Source organism: Orbicella faveolata, unplaced genomic scaffold (assembly GCF_042242905.1).
Source record: "Orbicella faveolata isolate gen_17 unplaced genomic scaffold, um_ofav_v1 contig_25, whole genome shotgun sequence".
NCBI lineage: Eukaryota > Metazoa > Cnidaria > Anthozoa > Scleractinia > Merulinidae > Orbicella > Orbicella faveolata.
This window is the reverse complement of record NW_028301553.1, coordinates 12,192,396-12,218,348: the sequence shown is the minus strand read 5'-3', so window position 1 is coordinate 12,218,348 and position 25,953 is coordinate 12,192,396. Positions and strand designations below refer to the sequence as shown.

Sequence of the window (25,953 nt, the reverse complement as noted above, 5' to 3'; positions counted from 1 at the left end):
AAGATAAAGGTATTAAAGTGCTACTATGACAAAAATTGCATCTTTCCCGCTGCTAAGCCATTTCAAAACATAGACTGAAGAGAAGAAAAATGCCGTTTACTATTTTCAAATATCTCTTTTCGTTCCAGAGATACTCAAGTTTTAAAAATATGCTAACTTGCCAGGTGTTCACGTCATAAACTCAACCGAATTTTGATGAAATATGATGAACAAAGATATCTTAGCCAATTTGCATCAGAAGTGTTTCATTCTTTGCGGAAAGATGACGTAATATTTGGTTGAGTGTATGACGTCATCAGTCCTGGTATTTGCATAGTTTACATATTTTTCAAACTTAAATATCTCCGGAACCAATGCAGTTGTTTGAAAACGCTAAACGTCGTTTTTAATCTTTCGTAGAATTCTATGTAATATACCTTAAAATTCAAGGGCTGGAAACTTAATCATAGTACCACTATAACAGTTTTAAGATTCACACAATTAACGCGCCACTGGTACTATTCTTTAGATTTAGTTCTCAAAATAAGACCCCGGATCTGAGAAGTTACCGGGACTTTCGAGAAAGCAGATCCGGTGATCGTATAATTACCCAATTTAAGCAAGTAATTTTTGACATAAAGGAATCTAAATTTAACCCTTTGAGCCCCAATTACGCACATATGCGTAATTAATGGTCGTACTCTTTGTACCACTTGTGACGTCATCAATTTAAATGTCATCAGATATTCTTGATAAGCAGATAGTAGTACTAGGCTAGGCCTTCCCGTACAATGGTCAGGTTTAGATATCGATGACCTTCTGACGTCGCAAGTCGAAAAACAACGTTATCAGTTTTGGTGTAAAAACGGTGGTAAAATGGTCCACTATGCCCATGATTGATCAAGGTCCATTTCTACGCCTCGCCCGTAATTAACATCTAACTAGAAGGAACATGCAACGCAAAAGGTAGCCAGAGTAAAAGGGCCGAGAAAAAACAGAAAGGAAAGGGGCAACAAACAAAATTGAGAACGGTTAATGGCACAAAAAAAAGGTCCAAATTCTGGCTTATGCGCATGCCCGGAATTGAAATATTGCTTAATTTTCTACGTAATCCTCCAAAAATCTCTCCTTTTGGTAAAAAAAAAAAAAGCTTTCTTAGCAAAACTTAGGCTTATTTAGCGTCATGGCAGTCAAAAAAACCTGACTAAACGGTTAAAAACGGGTTTTTTTGGGCGAAAGTTTGGTATTCAAAGGTTTAAGGTTCATAGCGCAAGACAGTATTACATCATCAATTACATTTTCTCCGAAACGTGCGCACGGCATCTGTACTCTCCCATGGCCAGCAGTCTTGTGCCACTGATGTTAAAATCTGTTAAAAACAACAAGAAAATAAATAATCCTGTGATTTGCTATTCAAATGATTTGATAGTATACACGTATACCACTGAATTTAAGAGAAAGGTGTTAGGCCCCCTTTACACTACGCCGGAGAAGCTTGAAAACGGCGTTTCCACTATGAAAACGCATCAAATGTTTTCCGTCCACACTAGGCCAGAGAAATTTGGAAACGCAACAGTCACCGGTCATTTTGGATTTGTGCTTGAGGAAAACTTGTGCAGGAAAATAAAATGATTATCGTGACGTTATCGTTTTCGAAAATCTCCGTTTTCAAATTTCTTCTGTTTGAAGAGTGTTTTCGTAAAGCTCCTTCTTCTGACGGATTAGTTTGGACGATAGGTTAAACGTTTAAATAAAGCTGCGTTTCCGAATTTCTTCGACGTGCTGTGGACGGGGCCCAATAAATTATCAGGGCCGCTGGCCACGTAAAAACATCTTTTACGTAAAGTGAAAAGTTCTTTTTCTGGAACGTAGCAGCTTATTGGCGATGTAAATTAACAGGTGCCATCCTTCCAAAGATAATTGCTACCATTGTGATCATGTCCTTGTCAAGAGATATTAAACAATTTTCACATTTAGAAGACAACAGAAGGGCTTTTTGAGCTAATTATTGTTTGAGTTAACGACCGGTCTTAATGACTTGTACAGGTCATTCATTTTTTTCGGTTTGTTTGCCACACATTATGACAGCTTAATGCTATATCTCCCTAGTCTAAGACAAATGTACTTAGAACTGTATTTTTATTGTTTTTCGCCAATTTAATTTCTTCCTCAGTTTTCGCGCCTAAAGTGCTAAAAAAACGTGTCTGCGTTTTACCATACTCAATTGCGGTAAAAAGTCCCAGAACATTTTCGAAAAAGGATTTAAAAAATGTGGAGTGATCGTACAAAAATCGTTCTCGAAGAAAAAATATTTCGAAATAAAAAGTTCGCAGACACGTTTTTGTTATCTAATATGTTAGACTAGCTACTCTCCAGATTTAAGGGCAAACAAACAAATTCCCTTTGACTTGTAGCTTTCAAAAGACGATTCGGACGCCCGCATTTAGAAGATGAAAAGAATTCGGCCGTCAGTTTAATGCAAAATTCTTGGTATAGATTGTTAGCCAGCTCAGTAAGAAGAATCTAATGTCTAACAACTCATGGAAAATTCGAGTTCTGAAATATTTGGGAATTAAGAACTATAGATATTAGGTAAAATAACTTACTGATCAGGTTTGAGGGAAATAGCCTCGCTAGAAAAGCAACAATTAAGGCTTTCAGTTTTTCATACAGTTGTCTTTAAAAGCTTAGTCACAAAAATTGAGACATTTGTATGAAAAATTGAAAAGTGTAATTCTTCTCCTCACAGAAAATCCATGTTCTTCCAATTTGATCAAAGCACCTTTAGGTATCTTCTCCTTGCAACGTGTGAGATCTTAAAAAAATAAATCACTCCAAGTCATTGGGCATTGAACTTTAAATTTTCCCCATATCCTTTGTGTAATTTTTGCCGTGTTAAAGCGAGCAAGGAAGCAAGATGGCGTCAACTCCGTTGTTATACCTTCCAACTCAAATACGTTTTCCGATTGGAGAAGAACGTGTCACGTGTCATGCATCGCAACTCATCAACTCCCTAGGGAAACGACAACTTTGGACTCTCACGTGATCAGGTCGGGCACCTTGAAACCGCGGCAAATTTTTGTGCAAGCTGGAGCAAATAATTTTGTGGCAGTTTTTTCTATTTTTGTTTGAGGTGGGAGGTATAACAAAACACTAAATGACTGGCCCTACGGTAAACAGTGAGTTTTGTTTCCCTTCAATCCCCGTCTACAGTACGTCGGAGAAATTTTGAAAACGAAGCCGGCTTTTATTTCTACGGTTACGCCTACTGTCCACATTGATCTGTCGCGACAACGGAGCTTTTCGCAAATGCTCTTCAAACCAGAGAAATTTTAAGACGCTTGGTTTGTATTTTGGTGTGGACGGGAAAACATTTTGAAATTGAAGCTTTTCGAAAACGATCACATCACGACAATCCTGTGATCTCCCTGCGCGAGTTTTCCTCGAAGACAAATCCAAAACGACATACATACATACATACACTTCATTTCAACTCGAATTATCAGAGTAGCTCTATTGAGCTAATATCTTCGAGAAAGAAAAAAAATACATAAATCAATTAAATTATTAAAATACAATAATTAAACCTACTACTAATACAATAATTATAACTACTACTAAAAGTTCAGTTTCTTTATGACTGTCTTAAAATCGTTAAGAGATGCTATTGTTCTCATACTGTCTGGGAGCGAATTGCAAATTTTTGCAGCTTGATATCAGATGCACTCAAGTCCATAATTTGTTGTTCTTGGTATAGGTAAGTGATTGTTGCGTTATCAAATTTCTTCGGGGTAGTTTGGACGGAAGATATCAGTTCAACAGTAATCAAAGAAAAAATTAGGAGCCCAATCTTATGTCTGTTTTACAAACTGTAAAAATTTGCAGCAGACTCAAATGACAATACATTTTCTCAATTGAATATTGAAGGTCATGATATGACATTAAAACCTGTCGCTTCTAAATGTTCTCAACAGTTTTTGGCAGTTGTGGGTATGCATTAATCGTTTCCTTTCTTTCAATGTTATAACTATCCACGCATTTTATATAGTTTGCTTATTTTATTCAGTTCCATGACTTTCACTCAACAACTTACAAGGAATTATAATCACTGGAAAACGGAAATCTCGGTAATTTTTTTTATCCATTTAAAAAGTTCAATTCCCGAAATGCGAGCCATTCAACCGAAAATTCCGAAAACTTTGGAACATTAAATGGACCGGAAACTCCAGGTAACAAATTTTCAAAAATTTGAGTATATCTCGAGACGATATCCCCTTTTCCGGAAATTTCCACACCATTTCCACTCTTTTTGAAATTCTGGAATTTTTGGCTGAATGGACAGCGCCCCTTGTCTACTTTCTGGTGAATAAATTTGTTATACAGTCGAACATCTCACTGACACTTCTATATCACAGATAGTCTCAGAGAGCTATCCCTGAGGAATCACAATTCATATAATCTCTACCTCCATAATACAGACATACAGTTCTGTTGCTAAGTTTGGTGTCCGCATTAGACGGTTTTGACTGTAATTAACAAGAACTTTCGAGATAAGACCGCATCTACTTACGCTGCAAAAAAAAAAAAAATTGAAAACGCAGCTTTATTTCTACGGTTAGGCCAACCGTCCACACTTATCCGTCACGAAAACGAAGCTTTTAGAAAACGCTCTTCAAACTGGAGCAATTTGAAACACTGGCTTTGCGCTTCAGTGTGAACGGAAACATTTAGAAAACGGAGCTTTTCAAAAACGATGACGTCACGATAACCACGTCATTTCTCTGCGTAGGTTTTTCTCAAACACAAATACAAAATGACCGGTGATTGCTGTGTTTTCAGATTTCTCCGGCGTAGTGTGAATGGAAAACACTTGATACGGTTTCAGAGTGAAAACTCTGTTTCCAAATTTCTCCGGCATAGTGTGGACGGAAAACATTGATGCGTTTTCAGGGTGAAAACTCCGTTTTCAAACTTCTCCGGCGTATTGTGGATGGAAAATATTTGATGCGTTTTTAGACTGAAAACTCCGTTTTCAAATTTCTCCGACGCAGTGTGGACGGGGCATATAGTTTCACGTTAGGAAATCTGAACAGATGACGTCTTTCCACCTTTTAAAAGTACAACAATGTTATAATGGCTTATCATTTCTCTTAAGACGACTGTTGTCCGTTCTACTCTAGCAAGCTTCAGCTGCTGATGCCAAAATCTGTTAAAAGACAGAAAACAGTATTAATTCAGTTGCTCGCTATATAAATATAAAGTGATTAAGTAAACAGGTCGAACGTTGACATAGTGATGTTACACGATTCCAGCGAATGTGATCACAAACTTCAGCAAGTCGTTGTTACTTAAAGAAGTCGTTACAAAGTTGGAATCCGCTTAAAGGCGAGGAATTTTAGTTGGGTATGTCTATAATTTTTCTGGCTTTCTTTGCAACTGCATAACTTGCTTCACAACTTCATACGTGTACTAAAGTTAATTTTCCTTACCAATACCTTATGCCATTGATGATTTATTGCACTTTTATCGATCATTACTACTCAGGAAGTGTTTGTAGTTTCAATCCAATTCAATTCACATGCATCTTGTATATTGAAGTCTCTTATCATAAATAAATGGCATAATTACTGCCAAACCAAACCTTCAAAACACTCTTTTTTATGGAAATTTTTCCATTCATTCTATTTGGATTGAATGAAACGGTTAGAAATTATTTCATTGAGCCTTATGAGAAATACTTCTCTCAGTAAAATTTGGGATTATTGCAGTTCGATGTGTCAATTGTATACCTGCCTGCGAAGGCTTTAACGCCAAAATGAATGAACTTTTTGGGTAAGCTGTTAAAAAGTCACTAATTTTGCTTGATAATACTCACAGTACTATCATTTCCATTAAGAATATGTTAAGTACATTAGAACTAATACGTAAACATTGATGCGAGAATTGTTTTAAAAGCATAATTAAAAAAAAAGCACCAAAAATTTGAAAGGGAATTATCCATGAAATAGAATAAGATGATAATAAGTATTCTATCACACATTATGTTCAATTCACACTGAAGATGGCAGAAGCATCTGCCGAAACATGTTTGTTAAACTTAAAAGTGTCGTACTTTTCTTTTAATGTATCTCATCATTGCTATTATCCAGGCCAATAAAAAACGCTTTGAAGATTGAAGCAAACAAAATCTTCTTATAACTTTGTGCCTGACTTGGTACTGGCAGAGATTTTCCCTTTTACATTGTCGTTGACAAATATGGTACTTCTGCAGTTCACGCTTATGATATTTTACACTCGGCCATGACGCTACTTCCCTTTGTTAAAGCTAGGAATATTTGCAGTTATCTCAGTAGCGATCGGAAAGAACCTGATTCAGTTGACTGTTTTCGTCGGTGTTTCACACTTTTCAAGATTTGATCACGAATAACAGTATTTTTACAGGTCACGCTTACGATATTTTACACTCGGCCATGACGCTACTTCCCTTTGTCAAAGCTAAGAATATCTGCAGTTATCTCATTAGCGATCGGAAAGAACCTGATTCATTTGACTGTTTTCGTCGGTGTTTCAGACTTTTCAAGATTTGATCACGAATAACCGAAGAGCGTTTCTCAGGCAATAATTCCTAGTTACACCAGCCTTCTCTTTGAAAAGATTCAGCGTAATCAAACCGCGCTTTACTGAGTTAACACCAAACCGATGGAAGGAATTTTTTGAACCAACTGCCGACACAACGAGTGGCCACAGTAGGATATAGTGCAGCGAAACTAACCTGATGGAGATAATGTGAGCTCACTTTGAAATGAATCCATTTTCTTACTCTGACCAACTTCGTATCCATGTAGCTATTCGTGAGTCGCCTCTTTATTGCGCAAATCCAATGCTTTCTCCTCTTATTTAATCTCAAGACTTGTCTTAACTCAAAAAAATCACACGTCTCATTCCGTAGACAGAAATCGAGACATTCCATCTTTGTAAACACGCGCTTTCTTGAAAGTCTTAAAGCCTCATCTCGAGGAAGCCTCCCAGTTTGCTCATGATTCTGCAAAATTTCTTGGAAAGATCCAAAAGCACTTTGGCAGGAGCCACACAATAAGGGAATTTTCAAAACAAATGAAATTACGAAGACTGCGAAGACGGCTGCAAAATACAACTTGGACATTTTGGAGTCCAGGTTGGCTTTGGTTCTAGTTTTTTTTCAGTTATGCCACCATGTGAATAAGCCCAGGCCTGAAGATAATTCACAATTTTACATGTCGTTTCAGTAGTTTATACATGACAAATCGCGTCAGAGTGTTGTCAAAGTAGATGTGGGAGTTGTAAATAAAGCCAACAAATGAATGTTTCAAGGCTTATAGATAAGACATCATTAAAACACGGATGAGGCGTTTGGCTTTGCAAGCTTTCGCCTTTGTATTCGTTTGTATTTAATTTTGCTGTGATGATCCCTCCTCAAAATTAAAATCAACAAAGTAATAAGATTTAGCAAAATAGTGATGTTTACGTCACCTGCCATGTAAACTTCATATTCGTCTGTTATTATTAAGAGTGATTACATTCAACAATAAAATGGAACCAGTTAATGATGACATTTTATATTATGTAGCGTAAGATGAACCAAATCTTCAATCGTTGCTGACGTCATGATTTACACTTTGCCTCATTTCCATACGACTTCGTGTAGAAAAGGCATTAAGTTAGACACAAATTGACTACAAACAGTTTAAGAGTCAGTGAAACGTTGGTATACAGTAAAATAACTAGCCTCGTTGGGTGTAATACTGAGGGAGGTATTGGTTTTAGAAAAACTCCCAAATGCATGGACGGCGCTGAAAAAGCTAACGAGCTCATATTTGTTTGCAAAATGTTGAGCTTTTAAACCTGTGTCGCGCAAAAAGTATTTAAAATACATCGGACTCATTTCCTTGGGACAGTTAATCATGCTATGACATTTCATTATTCAGAATTAGTGTTTTAGTTTGATCAGAAACTGGATTGCTCATGCTAACTAGACAAAGATATTAAACAAAGATTTCCCTTTTGGGCAAACATGCACTGCCATCTAGAAATTGCTTGTCGTGTCCCATTGGAAAACTGCTGTTATTTATGTGATATAACATGAGCTATAATGATGAAACATGTAATAAATCCTTTATTGACCTTTCTTATCTTGTTTGGTCTTTTTTGTTCTTTTGACTATGGACCTCATTTGTCGGTCGATCCGTGTACACGCAGAGAACTGAAGAACTTGTTCAATATCTAGCATTGTTATATGACCAGCTCCTTGAGCGGGCAAGATGAATCAAATCCTGCGCTGTGATTGGCTACCCGAGCGGGCAAGATGGAGCTATCTTACCCGCTCGGGGCTACCCGCCGTGTCCCGTAAGAAAAATATCCCCGATAACCATATAATAAATCCTTTACTGACCAAGCTGTTCGGTCAAGATGGCTGGATATTGGCCTGGTTTTTTTTTTTTTTTTTTTGCGAGTTTATGGACCTCGACTCCGTCTCGGTCCATGAACACGCAAAAAAAGAACTTGGCCAATATCCAGCCATCTTGACCTCACACTTGGTCAATAACCCATACATCTTGAATAAACAAACTCGGCAAATACTCCACATTATCCGGCTTTCGACTGACATTTCAAGATGCCAGTTTGCCAACAAACCCGAGAGATTCAAATGACAAAGATCTGGCGGTCATTTTGGATGACAACAACAATGCCATCCAACATCGTGACGATGACAAATTAAAATAGATAGGCGCTTAGAGGAATAACACACAGGTTCAGGGATGAATTTATTTATTTTGTCATAATGCCTTAAGCCTCGGAGCCAAGTTTGAATTTGAATATATCGAAATTGGCTAGTTTGGATGTATTAAAATTATAACGAAAGAAATCACATCGAGATTGGGGGATTGATAATTAGAGCATTTTGGTTAATTCCCCTGCGCCTTGGAGCAAGTTAAAATTCTGATATATCGAAATTGGCCTATTGCTACAATTAATTCATAAAGGTGCTTAGAAAACATAAAGACATCAAATAAGTAATGCGACAACAATCTAAAAAGTGCATTGATAATAAATACAGCGAAAAAAAGTTCCGACGGTTTCATTTCTGTTTGTGAACTTGTTTTGCATCGCGGCTAATGTGCTGAGGCTGGAATTGCAAACCAAGTATGCCGACAGGGAAGCCATTATGCCAAAATGTTGTTTGCTTTTACATGCAAGAGTTCTAGAAAGCATTTTTGTTTCTTTAAACTAACATCAGACGAATAAATGAGGCTGACGACAACAGCGCTAGCCCCGCAGAAAACGGCTTTCGTTTCCGTTAGTAATGCATTGTTTAGTATCTAAAGTATCTAACCTTTTGTAGATCTTGCGAGCTCACGGAGAAATGTGTCCATCCATTTTGTTTACGTTCCAATTCGGGCGTTGGGCCTTGAGAGTTAACTCTTCGGTTAATGACACAAATCCAAAACGGCTTTCTGGGATTTTCCGAGTACGTTTGTTTTACATCAAAAGAACCACACTCTGCAGTTCGCAAGCAAATGTCAAGACATTCCATCTGCGTTAAAACTTGTTGCTGAAAGAGCTTCATGCTGGGTCTTGGCTCGAGTCGTCCGGGTTGTTGGCATCTTTGTAACATTTCTTGGAAATTTCCAATGGTATTTTCACAAGATTCGCAGAAAACAGAACTTGAAGCCGAAATAATTAGAACCCCAGTAGTGAACTTCAGTAAACTTTTGATCAACATTATCGCGGCATTTCAGAGTTAAGAGGAAATTCAGTCAAATCTTAGAACAACATAATCCATCGGCGTAAAGATCGCGTGTTTACTCACTGAAAAGAAGAAAAAAGAAAAAACAAATGAACAAACAAAAAAAGAGACGTTTCCGTCGTTGCCTTATTCTATTTTTCGTGAAAGAATACTTGTTTGTGAGTAATTTTACTTTCAGTAAGTCAACAGGGAAATGTGCTGTCATTTACAGAAAGTCCAACGTTGCAATTAAAAACACATAGATGTAATTTCCAGTAGGGCTGTTCATCTATTTGCCAGAAATCGACCAAATTAAGAGAGAAATCAGAAGAAACGAGCAATATGATGTAATTATTATAATTACAATTTTTTTATCTTTTAGAAAAAGGAAAACTACATACACATGTATAATTTAATAAGATAACATTATAAAGGTTGTATTTTTTTGCTTCATATTATTGAAATCGCTAATACACAAGAGAATCAAGCTTTGAATAAATGAGGTATTCATCGCCACAGTCAACTGAGTAAAAACGACAGCAACTGTCTGAGTGACGCATTGGGCAGATGAGAAGCGCGTTTTTCATCACGTATACTCGCGTAAAAACAAAAAATCGGTGCGCTCGGTGCAGACGAACTCCTGTTCGTCTCCGTTGCTGATGTTCGAGAGAATAAATAATAATTATGCTCTTTGCAGTTTTGCAGGAAAGCTGTTCAATACCCGACGGTATATATTTATACCACGCCATTGAAAATACAGCTAATCAGAATACAGGAAAGCCTTTGAATACTCATGTAATGCATGCCATAGAAAAATACGGCCAATCAGAATACAGGATAGCCTTTGAAAACTCAACAGTATAACACCCATCCTTTCCATCGTCCACCGCATTGATTGTTCTGGCCACTGTATTTTTTATGGCATCGTATAAAATAGTTATGCAACACTTCTTCGTGGTATATCATGGAATATCCCACGAGTCACTTGCATTTTCGTTAATTTGTATAACGAGAAAATTAAATGCGAGTAACTTCGATATTCCATGTTATTAAAAACTGGGTCATGGGATAACACATTTTAAGCGTTTCCATTGGCTTAGCAGGCTTAGCCATCATGGTATATGAGCCATTATAATCCATCAAATATTCTCGCTTGCCGCTTGCGCAGGATTGGTCTAAACGCGTCAGGTGACTGAATACGCCCCAGCTAAAACTGGGGAATATCGAGTGATATTCCCCAATTTTCAAAACTGTGTGTGTTTCGAGAAATGTTTGAAGGATAATAACCACAATAGCCTCCATTTGCGGCGAAAATATGCTCAGATATTTGTCCTTGGACATTATCTATTCCTCAAAGCTCCAGTTTTCCTCAAGCCACGCTCTCGGAAAACTGTTCTCTTCTCGGAATAGATCATGTCCGCGGAAAAATATCTGAGCATATTCTTGCGCCAAATAGAGGCTATTGTGTATTTATACCATGCTCTACAAATATGGCGAGCGTATACGATAATTTTTTTGGGAGTGTTTTTATTTTTTTGTTTTAGTTTTCTATATTTTGGGGGCATTTTAAGTAAAACAATTATTCCACTCACGATTGCTTGATATGACATGATTATAACCAACTCATATCCAACGCGAGCTCGTAGAATAATTGTTTAGTATAACACTGGAATACCACTCCTTGCGTAACTAGTGTCGATATATATACATGAACGCGGCAAATACTAGGTGACGTCACTTATTATCATTATTAAGGAGCCATCAGAGTGCGTATACTGTTGTTTAGATAAGGAACAAAGAGTCACCACTACGTAACGTCTGGTCCACTACCCAGCGGGTCAACGATTTTGTTATATAACTGAAAAACAATTGAAATCAGCTAAACTTCTCCTTCATTCGATTCACATAAGTATATCCACTATGTCTTATTCACGAAGAATGAAATGCGCTTGTTCTCAGTTCCAGCAGGCGTCAACTTCTGATGTCAAAATCTGTTTTAAAAAAAGAAAAAAATGGTATCAATTTATCACATGTTTAAATGGTATACATAACAGATGATTATACATGCGTCGAGCTGCTGACATATTCGCCAAAGTTATGTTGCTTGCAGGCGCAAAACGAGTTTTCTGTCACGTCTCCTTCTTTGAAGTTTGATTACAGAACTGAGAGCTCTTGCAACTGTAGTATTTACATTGTTGAAGTAAGTGACTTCTCAGTTGTATAGTTTATTTTTTTTTTTTTGTTCTGGGGCCTGTTTCTCTAAGGTCCCGAAAAGTTCTCGCTCCCGAAAAGCCGTAGCAAAATCTCAAACCTTATGACTTCAGAACTGTTTTATGCACATATTCTCAGTATGAACAGATGTTCCCTTCATACAAGACGTTTCAGGCATATACGCCTCTTTAAATACCGATTGACTAAAAATGGCTTTGCGGGCCCGAAAAGTTTCCGGGGCTTTCGAGAAACGGGGCCCTGGACTTCTTTATATCTGTGTACCTTCTCGTTATAATTGGGTATAGTGTTACGTTTTTGGTGTATTGATCATTTCACTCCAGTTTCTTACCGAATTACAATTCCTATGGAGAAGGCTTTCATCTTGAATGATGCCGAATTACAGTGAAACCAAATCTTACTACGGTATTGAATGGTGAAACCCCACACTGACATTTATCTCAAATAATCAGGTCTCTCAGCATAAAGTCTTCCTTTCGACTAATGGAACTGAATTTGGTTGTGTGAAAACAATTGAATAATACATGTAAAATACATCAAGAACTTACGAAGAATATACTACCTATGCTAAATTAAAGAGATTTTTTAGCCTTAATCTCTTTGAACTAACAATGCAACCTTGTCTTTCTGTTCATTATCGGCTGATTGTATCAACGTGAAAGTTAAATGTGGACTTTTTTTTAATCCATTGATGACATCACTCAGGATTCAGTTTATTAACAGTCCATTATTGTAATGGACATTAGTATAAGAAATTGAGCGAATGTGAGTGCAGTTATGAATTGCATCGAGTGATAAATTGAATTGCATCGTATGAATTGCATCGAGTGCATCGAGTGAAAAAGGCTCGTGCAATTTGAAACAAGTGTCAAATATCGCGAGTACTGTAAATCCTTAATTGCTCGAGCTTTCATACGATCACTCATTTATTATTTTCAGTTATGACTGAGATGAGATAAAAGTTTGCGTTACATCTAATTTGCACTCCACTGCAGATTTAAAATTAACGATAAATTTTTCTGTTCTCAGCCAATCACAATAAAGTATTTTCCCAGTCAACTAACGACTAATTTACATTATAATGTGGAAAAGGGAGATTCATGAAACAAGAAAAAAGCACCTTGATTCTTTAAATTCTTATTATGAAACCATGAGTTACCCAGTGATAAGAGATTCGTACTTATTATTTTAGGCAGGTATTTAATACTTTCGCTGTAGACAGTCCAGTCTGCGTTCAACCACATTTCATCTGTTTTCTTTGCTACATGTAATTTCCCCTGTAAAATGAAATCTGTTATTTACTGGAAGCTTCTTTTGGGACTGTTAACTATACTGTGCTGATTTGCTGAGGAGTATTGCTCAATCGGAAAATCTTGATAGGCTTGCTGGAATCTCAGTTATCAGTAAATTTTGCATCTTCCGCCTCGACTAGCTAATGCGAATTACGTGTTGAGTGAATTTTTTTCCCCTACCTTATTAATGATATTATTTTCTTACTGTCAAGGTGATTTAAATCCTTGTTTCACCTAGATAGTTTCACTTTTGCCTTTAAAATGATGTTAGAAACATCGAAACGTCGGACAACTTTTAACATTTTTGCTAAAGTTTTTCAATAAACCTTGGTGTGAGTAAAGAAATATGCTGTTGCAAAAACTGCTCTTTCTCAGCTGCCAGTGAAGATTCTGGCCAATTCTCCGCTATCAGCTTACTACGCCCTATAACCAACAATGGTTCCAATAGAAATGACGACTCAACTACATCACCGGCATTTTAACTGACCTCGCTCTCAACTGATTTTATATCCATATCGACCAGCTTTGTGAATTAGCCGTTAATACTACCGTCAACCACGATATCCCTGTAGAGTAACTAACCTCGTGAAGGTAATGCGAGCTCACATTAAAATGAATCCATCTCCTTGAGTAGACCAGCCCTCTATCGATAGAATTAATTCGCCGCTTTATATACTGCGCAAACCCAGTGTCTTCTCCATTTATTATCTTTCACCAATTGTTTTCACTGAAAGAAATCACACGCTGCATTTCTTAGGCAGATATCGGGGCATTCCATGTTTGTAAACACCCACTTTCTTGAAAGCTCGTAAGCCGCATTTCGAGGAAATTTTCCGGCTTGCTGACACTTCTCCAATATTCCTTGAAACGATCATTTTGTCATTTTGGCAGGAATCACACAATAAGGGAATTTTCAAAACAAAAGAAACCACGAAGACTGTGAAAACTACCAGAAATTGGAATTTGAACATTTTGGATTTGAAGTCCAGGTTAGTCTGTGTTTTAAATTAGGCCACAAAGTGAATAAGTCTAGTCTCACAGGTAGTTAACAGTTTTTTTACAGCCGATATTTCCATTTTCGCATCATCACAATGCAAAGTAGCTGTGCAAGTTGTAAATTCAATACACCAGCAAATGAGTCTCACGGCTAATAGATAAGACATCACAACAATAGATAGGACACCATCATGTGTCCACCCAAGCAGGGCATTTTCCTTTGTCTTAATTTTTGCCCATTTTATGGTGACGACTATTGTTAAAAATTAAACAGAGCAAGGTGATAGGATTTACAAATACGGATTAGTAGAATTCTACTACATGCAAATGCTGCAATCTGATTGGTTGGGCCATCGCACAATGCCGTCCATTGGTGTGCAGTGGCTTGATGCGGTCAACAAAATGACAACGTTTTCTTGTTTCGCAGAAGTTTCGAAGAAATATTTAGAAACATATGGATAAATAGATTCCTGAGAAGACCAAGAGAGGGACCTTCATGGCTTCTTCAATTCATAAACTCGAAATTGCTGGGAGAAACTGATGAGCACGCGTACACAGCTGCTGCAAATTTCAGATGAAAATCCAAGCCACGTGGTTATTTTATAGTCTGAAGCTTGATACAACGACGGGAAATAATCGGAAACAGTTGTTTGATTAAAAACAATTTCAGTTAGAATTCTACCGAGACAATTAGGTTTTTCGCTCTCGATTTCTATCAGGTGATGGTTGATTTAGCCTTCGGTCTCATACTGATCTCGAGTTCGTAATCTAATTGTTAATTATGTCACAATCAGCTGCCTTGCATCCAACCTTTATTGAAATCCGTAGTTGTTAAGATTATTTGCATGCAATAACGTCATGAACCATTCAGTTACAGAGGGGAAAACCGAAATGATGATTTTAGGTGTCTTGCGGAAGTTGTCCAGGTTTTCGGAGTAATGGTTATTTTGCTATTTCAAATTCGTTTAAATAATAACCGCTAACGAAACTAAATCGTCCGTTTTCGTCAAGACCTTTCAGAGCTGGCCCTTGATCTTCCTTTTTCTTTCTCATAAAGTGTTGTTCGACATTGACGCTGAAGGAGAGCTCGTGGTAGCCTTTAACATCTTCAGGATTGTAATGCTCTCGAAAGGGGTACCCTAATGTTGTTGCGTCTCCTGACCGCACATAATTTGGAAACTCGTTGAAACCGATTTTGAATGCTCAGCTTAGCCAATCGAACTTTCGGTGATCGAACCCTGTCGAACTTTAAGAGTATGTTTTTGTTCGATTGAATATGGGTTCTACTTCAACTACCGAACACTCGCTTGTGCTTGATTAGATAGATGTTTTGGTTAGTTCCATTGCGTTCGATACCGAATGTTCGATTGATTTGGCCAGGTAGCACACCCCAATACATCATCGAATTAATAGTTGTGGCTTGAGGTAGACTTCTCTAACTGAAGTGCAATTGTTTTTTTGTTTTTTTCTTTTTCATTATTAAATATAAATTTAACACTATATTCGATACCATGCCTTAGCAGACAGTCTTGTTTTCTCCTTGTTCGCCCTCGGCTTATATAAGCTATATTGGGGCTACCGAGAGATTACTAAACAATCAAAAAATTTCAAAATAAAAACAAGCAAACAAAAAAAATGAACAAATCAAAAAATACTAAAAAGGCTGTTTCACTAGCGTTGGGGTTACAGTCGGTCTCATAAGCTCGACGGAATCGGTGTCGGAAGAATCAGAACGTTTCCATTTTTTTTCGATTACGGTTGCCAGACCCTCGCTTACGATCCGGCCAGTGAAAACTAGATTGTCGGATTCCGATGTAGAAGCGTAAGAATAACCAATCACAAGGCCAGGAATCGAGCATTTTGATTGGTTTATTCCTACGCTTCTGCCTCCGACTTCAGCAATGTAGGTTTCATTAGCTCATGAGTGACGGAGTCGTAAGCGATACTGGGCCATGCTGGCGTTCTGCTTCGGACTACGTCGGTTTGACATCCACTAGACCGTACGCTCTGCGCTTCTGACTACGATTCCTAACTAGGCCTTCGTCGCTAACGAAAACCAGCCTTAGAGAAAATAAAAATAAAACTGAAGACTTCAAAAAATGTCACCGCTGCGACTTAATCATACACGAGGCAGTCGACTGAAGTCACGTTTATTGGAGCCAAATGATTGAAATCAAAATCTGCCAGTTGTTATTTTTCCTTCATTTCTATCCATCGCTTCATGTACAGTCATTCAGTGTAGGTCGTTAATTTAACCGTAAAAGAAATAAAAACCTGGCTACGAGCCTAAGGACCTCCATAATTTTAACACTTTTCAGAAGGGGATGTTAACAAGATGATGGTAAATCCAAGATGGCGGCTGTTTAGCTATCGTTGCGGACCGTTACGTTATTGATTGCCACGTCCAAGAAGTCTTCGACCCACGTTACCTTCCTAAAGAGATACGTTTACAGAAGCACCATATACCCTATAAACCTATATAACTTTAATTATCATTGCTTAAATATTTTCGAAGTTACAGATTTAGGTCCAAACTCCCTGGTTGGATAAGATCAAAAAAGAGCTGATCTGAATAGCGTTAATTATATCATTTCGATGAAGTGTCACAAGAAAATTTAAATCACAAAAGGCAATAACAAGGTTAAAATTGTGTTTCAACATAACAGGAAATAAATAGGTAAAGAACCCCTGCGATTGCCTGGAAATGATTTCATTTGAGGTCAAAAAACAAAAAAAAAAAAAAAGCAAGAAAACAAAACAAAACAAAAGAACAACAAAATAAGAAATTCATTTCAGCTGGCCAGAAAATTCAAAAGCAGTCATCATCCTAATTTTAAATGTTTCATTCTTTTGTATTTTGTAGAAAATAGTTATTTTATTGCGTCTAAACCAACTGATTGAATATTTGGCGGCCTCACCCACCGACGATTTTGAAGAATTTTCGGCCGAATGCCACTATGCGTGCGCTCCAAACGCTCTATGACATAACTTTTCGTGAATTTATTTAGTACTTAATCACCAAAGAAGGCAACAGTAGCAGCCCGTTATGGACTGGCACTGGGACAATTACGTCAACGTATGTGGAATGTGTGCCGTCAACTATGACTTTATAGGTCATTACGAAACTTACGACCAGGACTTATCACACTTCAAAGAGGCAGCAAATTTATCGTCTGAGCAGGCAGAACTATTCAATATTCACGCCAATAATAAGTCCAAAGCAGCTTTTAGGATGCTAGATTTTTATTCCCAAATTCCTATAGAATGGATCAATGTAGTCCATCTTGTTTTTCGAGCCAGTTTTGACATGTTTGGTTATAGCTTCCCAGGGCCACTTAGCAGCCTTTTTGAGTAAGCGAGCGAATCGATAGTTACAATGTCTAGTTATATTTCAGATAACCGTGGTACTCCATCAGACTTCTAAGACTCCTGTCCTAGGTACCCATAGACCAGTTAGTGAAACCAGGATTAGCCGTTTTATCGTAAATTAGTACAAACAAATCATAATGTTAGATTAGCGAAGCAAAGTAAAGTTTGACGTGTGTGCAGCGAACGTTTAAAAAATATATACTGCCATTTTCAAGACGTTTTAAAAAAGTGCTCAAAATCAAGAACAGTGGCTATTCTCATGGCGTTGTAGTTAATATTTGCGGGCGGGGAAATAAAATACCATATTGACCGTGAAAATAAAAGATAAGCATAGATTTGTTTTCCTCTGCTTTCTTGTTGTATTTTCTTACACAATTCTTATCTCTGTTTCAGCTGTTTTATACTGCCACTTTCTCTTAGACAAAAGTAGTAACCATAAAAAATCCCGGAACTGTTTCTATTTTATGACTCAGAAAATTATTGCATTGCGATTGGCTGGGAGCAAGCCAATGCATTGTTAACTTTTAATTTGTGCCAGTGCAAATTAACGCGCACTCGCGCTCGTAGTTTTCTCAGTCATATAAAAAACGAGGTTTGAGGAATTAAGATTTGTACAATTTTTCAATATTTGAAAATTCTTTCAAATTGTTAATGAATTTTGAGAGAATTTCCAAATATCACTCGTAGTTTGAATCCTTAACTGCACGCGCATTTAAATATTGCTTATTCCAATCGAATTCATTCACGGCACGAAAAATCGCCTTTACCGCGCGTCAAATGTGTTGTTAAAGGTTTTGTAAAGGTCGCGTTTGCACGCTTTTGACGATCTGTGACGCGAATCAAAGATCATCTGTGAATAAACCTTTACCACCAAATCAAAGGCGTGAAAGGCCGTTTTTACTCACCTTTGAACGCCTGTGTTTTTAGGGTTAAAGGTGATCCTTTGATACGCCTTTGCGCACTGTCAAAGGCGGGTCAAAAGTGTAATCAAATTTGTCTGCGATTCGAGTCAAAGGTTTGCTAAAGACGTGGTCGAAGATGCCTGTGACGCAGGCCAAAGGTTTGTCAAAGGTACTCTGCGCGTTCCGCGCTCGCGCGTCTCGCCCGAACTTCTCGCTCGCGCTCCTCTTTCGCGCTGCGCGACTGTTGATCACGTTTCGCGCGATCCACATCTTATACGCTTTTTTCTGCTTGCTACACTAGCTTTGTAGCTCCGCATACGAAAGATGCTATTAGATCCGTACTCTTGATTTATGTCTGACAAGTTTTGAAGAATATATCAGCTTTAATAAAGTTATTTTGTACCAAACTATTGACAAATGTTAACGGAAAAGCGGCCCGGAAAGATCATTGCGCCTAATTTTAAGAAAATAAATATGTTCAACTTCATCTCAGTTTCAATTTTTTCCCCGTTTTTATCAAGAGTAAATACCACCAAGTACCTTACGTAAATGTTTTGGGCTTCAGGTTTCAAAAAGCCACGTTACAGGCTTGGTTTCAAACTACACGTAATGAGACTGATCATAAGGAAAACATTGTTCTGTCTATCGTGAAAACAACAGTCAACAAATCTTCCATGGTACAAAGTGCATTTATCTAACATTGAAGTACTACGGCTAAATTCTCAGTTCCTTAAATTTACTAGACCAGACTAGACAATAGGGAAGACAACCGCAAAATTTCGGGAAAGATATAGCAAACTTCGCACAAAAGTCAACTAGTGTATAAGCGTCCTTTCCAGATGGCACGTACAGTCCGTTGCATGGAACTCCTTATGTTTTGGCAGTTCTCCTTTTCTGCTTCTTGCACTTACTCATTCTTGCATTATAAGTGGAATGGAATACAGTGTTTTCCACTTCTTTCTCATCAAAGTGGTTAAACTGCCTTGTTGGGGGTCAATGCCAACTAAATCCCCATTATTTCTAGGGAAGACACATTTTGACAAAGTCTAAGGCGTTGACGAAATTAATCAACGCATCTTCACTGAATAAGTCCATCCTGTCGACCACTGCTTGTCCGCATTTGTCTAAACAGAAGCAAACAGACAAAAACGTTGGAAATGAATATTAAGGGTGAATCTTGGCATTCTATTCCTTAACGTTTGCCTATAGTAGTTTTGCTAATATCACATTAATAAAACGTGACCAATCAGATCATTACTCCTCCTTCGAATAGTTTGTGCTTCTGTCAATAGTAGCCTTTTTTCTGTATTTCTCTCCACTCTACTCAGAGATTTGGTCACACAGGTATGTCATTAAGAGCCAGTTTAACAAGCTAATTTCACCAGCTGAACAAGGGTTATCCCCTGCAGCTAGAATTTCATAAGAGAACAAAGACTTGGGGTCATTTTAAAAGTGTAAAGCTTGGCACAAATAAACAAAAAGCCTAGAGCCAGTTTACCAGTCCATCTGTCTGCCTGTCTCTTAAAGACATCTTACAGACCTCTTACGACAAAGATCTTTTATGGTTGCAGAATAGCAATCTAAAAATCAACAAATCTGACATAAACTGTGACAAGAAATGAGGAATTCAAACACCTTCGGGAATATTGCTGTTCCTGTGTAATTTCCACAGATCTCTTCATGTTCAGTGGTGTAATCTTTTTCCTTATTTTCCTTGTAGATCATATGTGAAAAGGAGCATATAAACATATCAAAATAATTGCACATTTGATTAGTAAACAGTTAGCAACTACTTGTACACTTTTTTCCACTGAAAAAAATTCCTGAAATTAAATGATTTAACATGAGACATGCCTGCATGGAATCGCATGGCTCATTCATTGAAACAAAAATCCAGTCCAAGATGATGAATACAACCACTATGATTCCCAGTGCAGCCGCATTTCATAGAGGGAAATGGCTATTATCCAGTCAAATTTGCCAACAAAATTTTAAATTGAGTAAAAGCAAATAAATGTCTTTGTCAATTTACTTTTACTTAGTTATTATCAAATCCTCTACGCCTTAAATTCTCTACTGATCCCATCAATAGTTATGAATTAATCATATTATTAATTTTGCTTGGAAAAATTTGGTTTGGAAACCTGATGGCCAAACCAAAACAGTCAATATTGCAGACAACCACTCAAAATTTAGATTCAAAACTCAGCTTTTACCAGTCAAAAACCAACATTTCCTGAGACTGGTTTGCAACATTCTGCAACTTTGATTCATTTACCAAAAAGATTCCCACCCCTTGCATGTTTTCAATAACATTTTAATTACTTAATTTTCATCCAGGTGAGCCAGTTGATGTATTTGTCCCTTAAGAAAGACAACATTTCCTTACTTGCCCTTAAATGAACCAAAAAGAAACAACTTTTTTTTTTCACAGAGTGAGACTGTAATAAAAATGATCAATTAAAATGACATTAATAAGCTATAGCCAGGTTTTCAAAATCTATTTATATCCTTTCTTTACTGGAAAAAGATATTAAAAGTTGTGGCTGAAGAAATTATAAGATGGTCTATGCTACAAAATATAGAAATAACAAATGAATATTCCAGCCTTTTACTTACCAAAATGTTCTGATGTTTGCACACTTTGGAGCATTGCATGATTTAACTGCATCTGAGTTGACTATGAACTACAGAGTTGTATATTGTATCCTCTCCCAGAATTTATTCTGTTAATTTCTTCAGTTCTTCTAGAGTGGCTAGCTGAAGGATAAAAACAACATTCATAAGCAAATTTCCACTAGTCACATATTTATTGGCATTTAATTGTCTACTGCTCAAAAGATCAAGACATGAAACTCTAAAACTACTGGTATTGTCCAGAGAGGTCGCATAATAATATTATTATGGGGTCAGGTTTTTAATTTGCAACTAATGGCAAGTTTGATTTTTTATCAAACATTGTAACAATTTCACCTACTAACGGATAAGCTGGATTATGTGTACTAAAGGCATCCGTGGTCGAGTGTCGATTGATACCGGCCTTGATCGATCCTCTAAATCGACTCTCTATCAACACCCGATCGATACTCAATCAACACTCCATTGACACCTCGGTTGACACTCAATCTACATTTCTATTTATACTCAGTTTTGCAAATGTCACAGGGTAGGTGCATTTGATCACCTGGTATGACACCATTCTTAGCCCTGGAGACAGTTCAAAATGTCAAATGCTGGCAGGTTCGGGGTGGGGTGGTTGGGCAGGAGATAGTGGAGTTCCAAATGACTGATCCATAAGCCTGATACAACAAATATCAAAACAAATTTTTACTACAATTGCTATTGATCTTGCTATCTCAGTGGTCAAAATTTGTTGTGGACTCACTCAGCTGCGCTTCGTGAGTCCACAACATTTTGACCACTGTGATGGTGCGTATCATTGTCGATAAGAGTACAGACCACACTAAACCACATGCAATTTGTTAAATTCAACCCAGTGAAGTCATTTATCTACATTAATGAACAAACATCATCATAATTTCAACTGTGGCAGCAAACAGAGCTTTTTTTCAATAGAATGGTAACTAGAGACAAAAGCAGAAACTTATCCATAGATTAAATTTTCAGAGTCAACAACTCTTTTAATGGTATAATGAATATGACAATTAAGTCAGGTCGTGATGGATTGTCATGTATGGCTGACTGAGTTTTTCCTTCAATGCAAATTTCCTTTATATTTACATGAGCTTTCTTTCAAGGGAATTGTTTAAGCTCAGAAATTACCAGAGGCATTGTGCACAACCATTTATACGTAAATAGAGTTAAGTTTAAGCTTAATTATTAAGTTACGTTTATTTCAAGCACTGATCATGCTAAAATCTATGCTATGACAGACACTTCAATTTAATGCACCAGACTTGACTGAGTGAGAAAAAAAAAATTATCTTTGTCAACTTTTGTAAATAAGTATATGTAAATTGAAAATAAAGTTTGGTCTTTCTTAACGAAGAGCTTTGCCGATCAACTGTGATTCAGTCAAGTGCAATTAATCATCGACCAAATTGTTTTCACTGCCGAGGATCTGTCTTGCCATAAATATACGCAATTCACAGCTCTTTATGTAGCCATTGCTGCGTTTAATTTACTTTTTAAACTCCGTTATTCTCTGAACATTGAAAACAAATGAACGAAATTCAGAGACTTACCTTTTCCTGGTCCAAAACACAACGAAAATTTCACCAAAGCCGCCATAATGAAGCCAAATGAAGAAAAATGTCTGCTTTCCTCACAGCCGACTTCGTTGACCTTTATTCCGATTGGCCAGAAAAATGCGGGAAGCCGCTGGCTGCCGCGTTTTCCCGCTGTTTTCGAGTTGTTTCCTTGTGCCACCTCCAGGTCAAGTGAAAACTTTTTTATTAAAAAAATACACATTGACAAAAAAGCAAGCTTTCATTTTATCGTTAAAACAGCAAAAAAATACGAAAACGCAGGTTATTAGGGCGTTAAAAGCGGAGTCGCAAGATATGGCCATATTTGACCTCGCCTTTGACATGACATGACGTAGGATCAAAGTTGTACAAAGCCATGCCGCCTTTGAACGCCTTTGACATAAGAGATCAAAGGTATGCAAAGCCGTGGTGTCTTTGAACGCCTTTAACGCGCGTCAAAACTGTAGTCAAAGTTATTGACATGTTTGACCTCGCCTTTGGCAGGGATCAAATGTATGGCAAATCCATAAGATATTTGATTCCCCCTTTTACGTGGGTCAAAGGTGGAGTCAAAGTTAAGATCACATTTGCCCTCCTCTTTGTCATGGATCAAATGTATCGGCAAAGCCATGACATTTTTGACACACATTTGACGCGCGTCAAAGTTTGGATCAAAGCTGTGATCATATTTGACTTCGACTTTGATCAGGATCAAATTTAGAGTAAATCCAATTTTTCGTGCCGTGATTTGGACCCAACCAATGTTCGAGAACAACTGTACTCGTCTATAAGTTGCTTTATTGAAATTTTACTGTGCTAATTTAAATTGTTTTTCAATAATCATTTGAATGGTTAGGTTAGAACCAGCGTAAGTTGTTCTATTTGGAAACTTCAAATAACTTAGTGCAAGTGGGCTCGACGTCACATTGATATGTGTTGTAAATTCTGATAAATCGTGATGACACAAATGATCAATCAAGACTACAAAAAGCCCTGGCATCCTATCAACCAAAACAGTGAACTAGATAACACAACCACAAATCTACCTGAGCATAGTTAAGAAAGGGAATGGTCACGAAACCTGGCAAAGTTCTTTGTTGCCTGTTTTTGTTGGCTATTTTGGCGGTTAACCCGGCAAAATCGTGACAAAAGGTCGCTTTATGTTCTCATACAACTAACCAATAGAAGCATTGTGATTATGTCAGTAATTCATGCATAGACTGTGAGCATAACACAAAAGACGTGCAGGGTCAAGGACCTTCCAACATAAATCCTAACCTGTTTGTTTGCTTCTTTGATGTTTACACCGGGCTTCTTAACCATTCCCTCTGTTAACTATTACCCGAGGAACTAACCTGGTGGAGCTCACGAGAGCTCACATTGAAGTGAATCCAGTGTTTTGATCCACTGCTCTTTACCACTTTCACTTCAGTCGAGTTTATGCTTCGGTTTATTTTACAAACCCAGTGTTTTGCAGTGTTATTCGATGGCCTGTGCTTCATCTGGAAGCCATAACATAGTGGATGTCTCAAGCAGATGTCGAGGCATTCCATCTTGCTGTGGACACGTTTCTTTGAAAGCTTGATACTTGCATTTGGTAGAGACCGTCCGTATTGTTGACGAGTTTGCAATAATTGTTTAAAGGTTACAAAAGAATTTTGGCACGATTCACACAGTAGGTGGATTGTTAAAACAAAACAAGCTACGGTCAACGCTCTTACAAAACGTGGTTTCATAATTTTGGCGTCCGACTTCTTTTACCGAGTTTTGTAAATAACACAGGAAACACAGATCTGATGCGGCTTTTTTACTCGGTAAACGAATTTCGTCATTGAACAATTGTTAATCAGGAGAAAAAAGTTCCATTAACCGACCCGACGTCTCTAATACTTATTATTGTCAATCTAACTAAGGGAAATGTAATAAAAAGTAATAAAACCGAACAACATGCTTCATCCCTTGTCATTCAAATTTTCTGTTATATAATAATTTCATATCCGCCGCCTTCGTCTTCAAAAAAATCAATTTCCTCCAGTATTTTGGGAGATTTTCGATTGTCGAGTCCGTAATTTAAAAATTTTCCTCCTTTTTCTTTATTTCTAAACGGACGTTAGGTTTTTTTGTGTGTCATTATATTTGTTTTGCACATCACTTTGTTTACAAATATTTTGTAGTTTTTTTCTTTTCTGAAATGTATCTTAGATTTCGTATTCATAATGGAATTAACACACCTGTGTAGGGTTTTGCACTTTCTTCAGATGTACCAATCCAATATTACTATCCAAACCTAATATGGTTAAGTTATCATATCAATTTTGGATTACAGAAAGTCTGCTTACGGATGTACGCTTCCCCTCTATCAACTGTCGCAATTATATTTTTGCTAATTCTAACTCACCTACAAACACCTGATTTAAAAAAGCTCACGTTTCACTTAATCGTATGCTAAAATTATTGCGGTTTTTGGTTCCTTGCGTTGAAAGACTAGGTGGTCCTCGAATTAGAGTTAGTTTTCTAAGCATATGTTAATAAGCCAAACTGTAAAGTCAGATCCCCAACAGCGTTTGGGAACAGTCATGGTCGATCATTCTCGTCACCAAGAAACGCGACTCTGGAGTTGACATCAAAGTTCTAATTAACAATTAGATTATGAGCTCTAGATTTCTTTGAAGTGATAGTTGCAAACGATGACGTTGGAGGCCAAATCAACTAGCACCTCATAGAAATCAAGACCGAGTAATCTAATCGACTTACTATTCCCTAAGAAAGGTGAAATACAAGAACCAAGTTTTTAGCCTTGAATATATCCGAAGAATTTAACTGTTAAGAAAGATTAGCTCGCTTAAAATATCGATCTTCAATAGATCAATTTCGATGTATTGAAATTCAGCCTATAACAATAGACCTCATTACGAGGCTCTGGGCAATAACTACAGAGTTTGCGGGGTTTATTCCCCGGAGCCTCGTGCTGAGGTCTATTGTTTGAGGCCGAATCTTAATGTATCGAAATTGGACTACTGGTTTTCCACATATTCTGAGTAGTGTTAACTTCATGCTTTAGCTAAGTCGCATAACGGTCAATTTCCTTTCTCAAGTCTTCTTGGGAATTGGGAAATATTTGGAAGTCGTTGCCTGAAAGAAATTATGTTAGAATTTTACTGAAACTATTAGATTATTGTTTGCTTTCAATTGCATTGCTCTAAGATAAGAGCTGA

The 25,953-nt window shown here is 37.3% G+C and overlaps 1 protein-coding gene and 1 long non-coding RNA gene across 3 annotated transcripts; both read right to left on the bottom strand.

Moving 5' to 3' along the window:
- Positions 1 to 4,017: 4,017 nt before the first annotated feature.
- On the bottom strand, positions 4,018 to 24,566 carry LOC110067503 (uncharacterized). Its single transcript, XM_089293650.1, has 3 exons — positions 24,094 to 24,566; positions 9,350 to 11,733; positions 4,018 to 5,185 (listed from the first exon to the last, which is right to left on the bottom strand). The coding sequence occupies exons 2-3, from the start codon at positions 9,737 to 9,739 to the stop codon at positions 5,156 to 5,158; spliced, it is 420 nt and encodes a 139-aa protein (XP_089149776.1). The 5' UTR covers positions 9,740 to 11,733; positions 24,094 to 24,566; the 3' UTR covers positions 4,018 to 5,155.
- Positions 18,894 to 23,478, bottom strand: LOC149108979 (uncharacterized). 2 transcript variants are annotated; one of them, XR_016208621.1, is made up of 4 exons: positions 21,715 to 23,478; positions 21,150 to 21,290; positions 20,166 to 20,243; positions 18,894 to 19,654 (listed from the first exon to the last, which is right to left on the bottom strand). It is a non-coding gene; the product is annotated as an uncharacterized LOC149108979 (long non-coding RNA). The 2 variants fall into 2 exon arrangements; XR_016208622.1 differs by having other exon boundaries at positions 22,736 to 23,478.
- Positions 24,567 to 25,953: the final 1,387 nt, after the last annotated feature.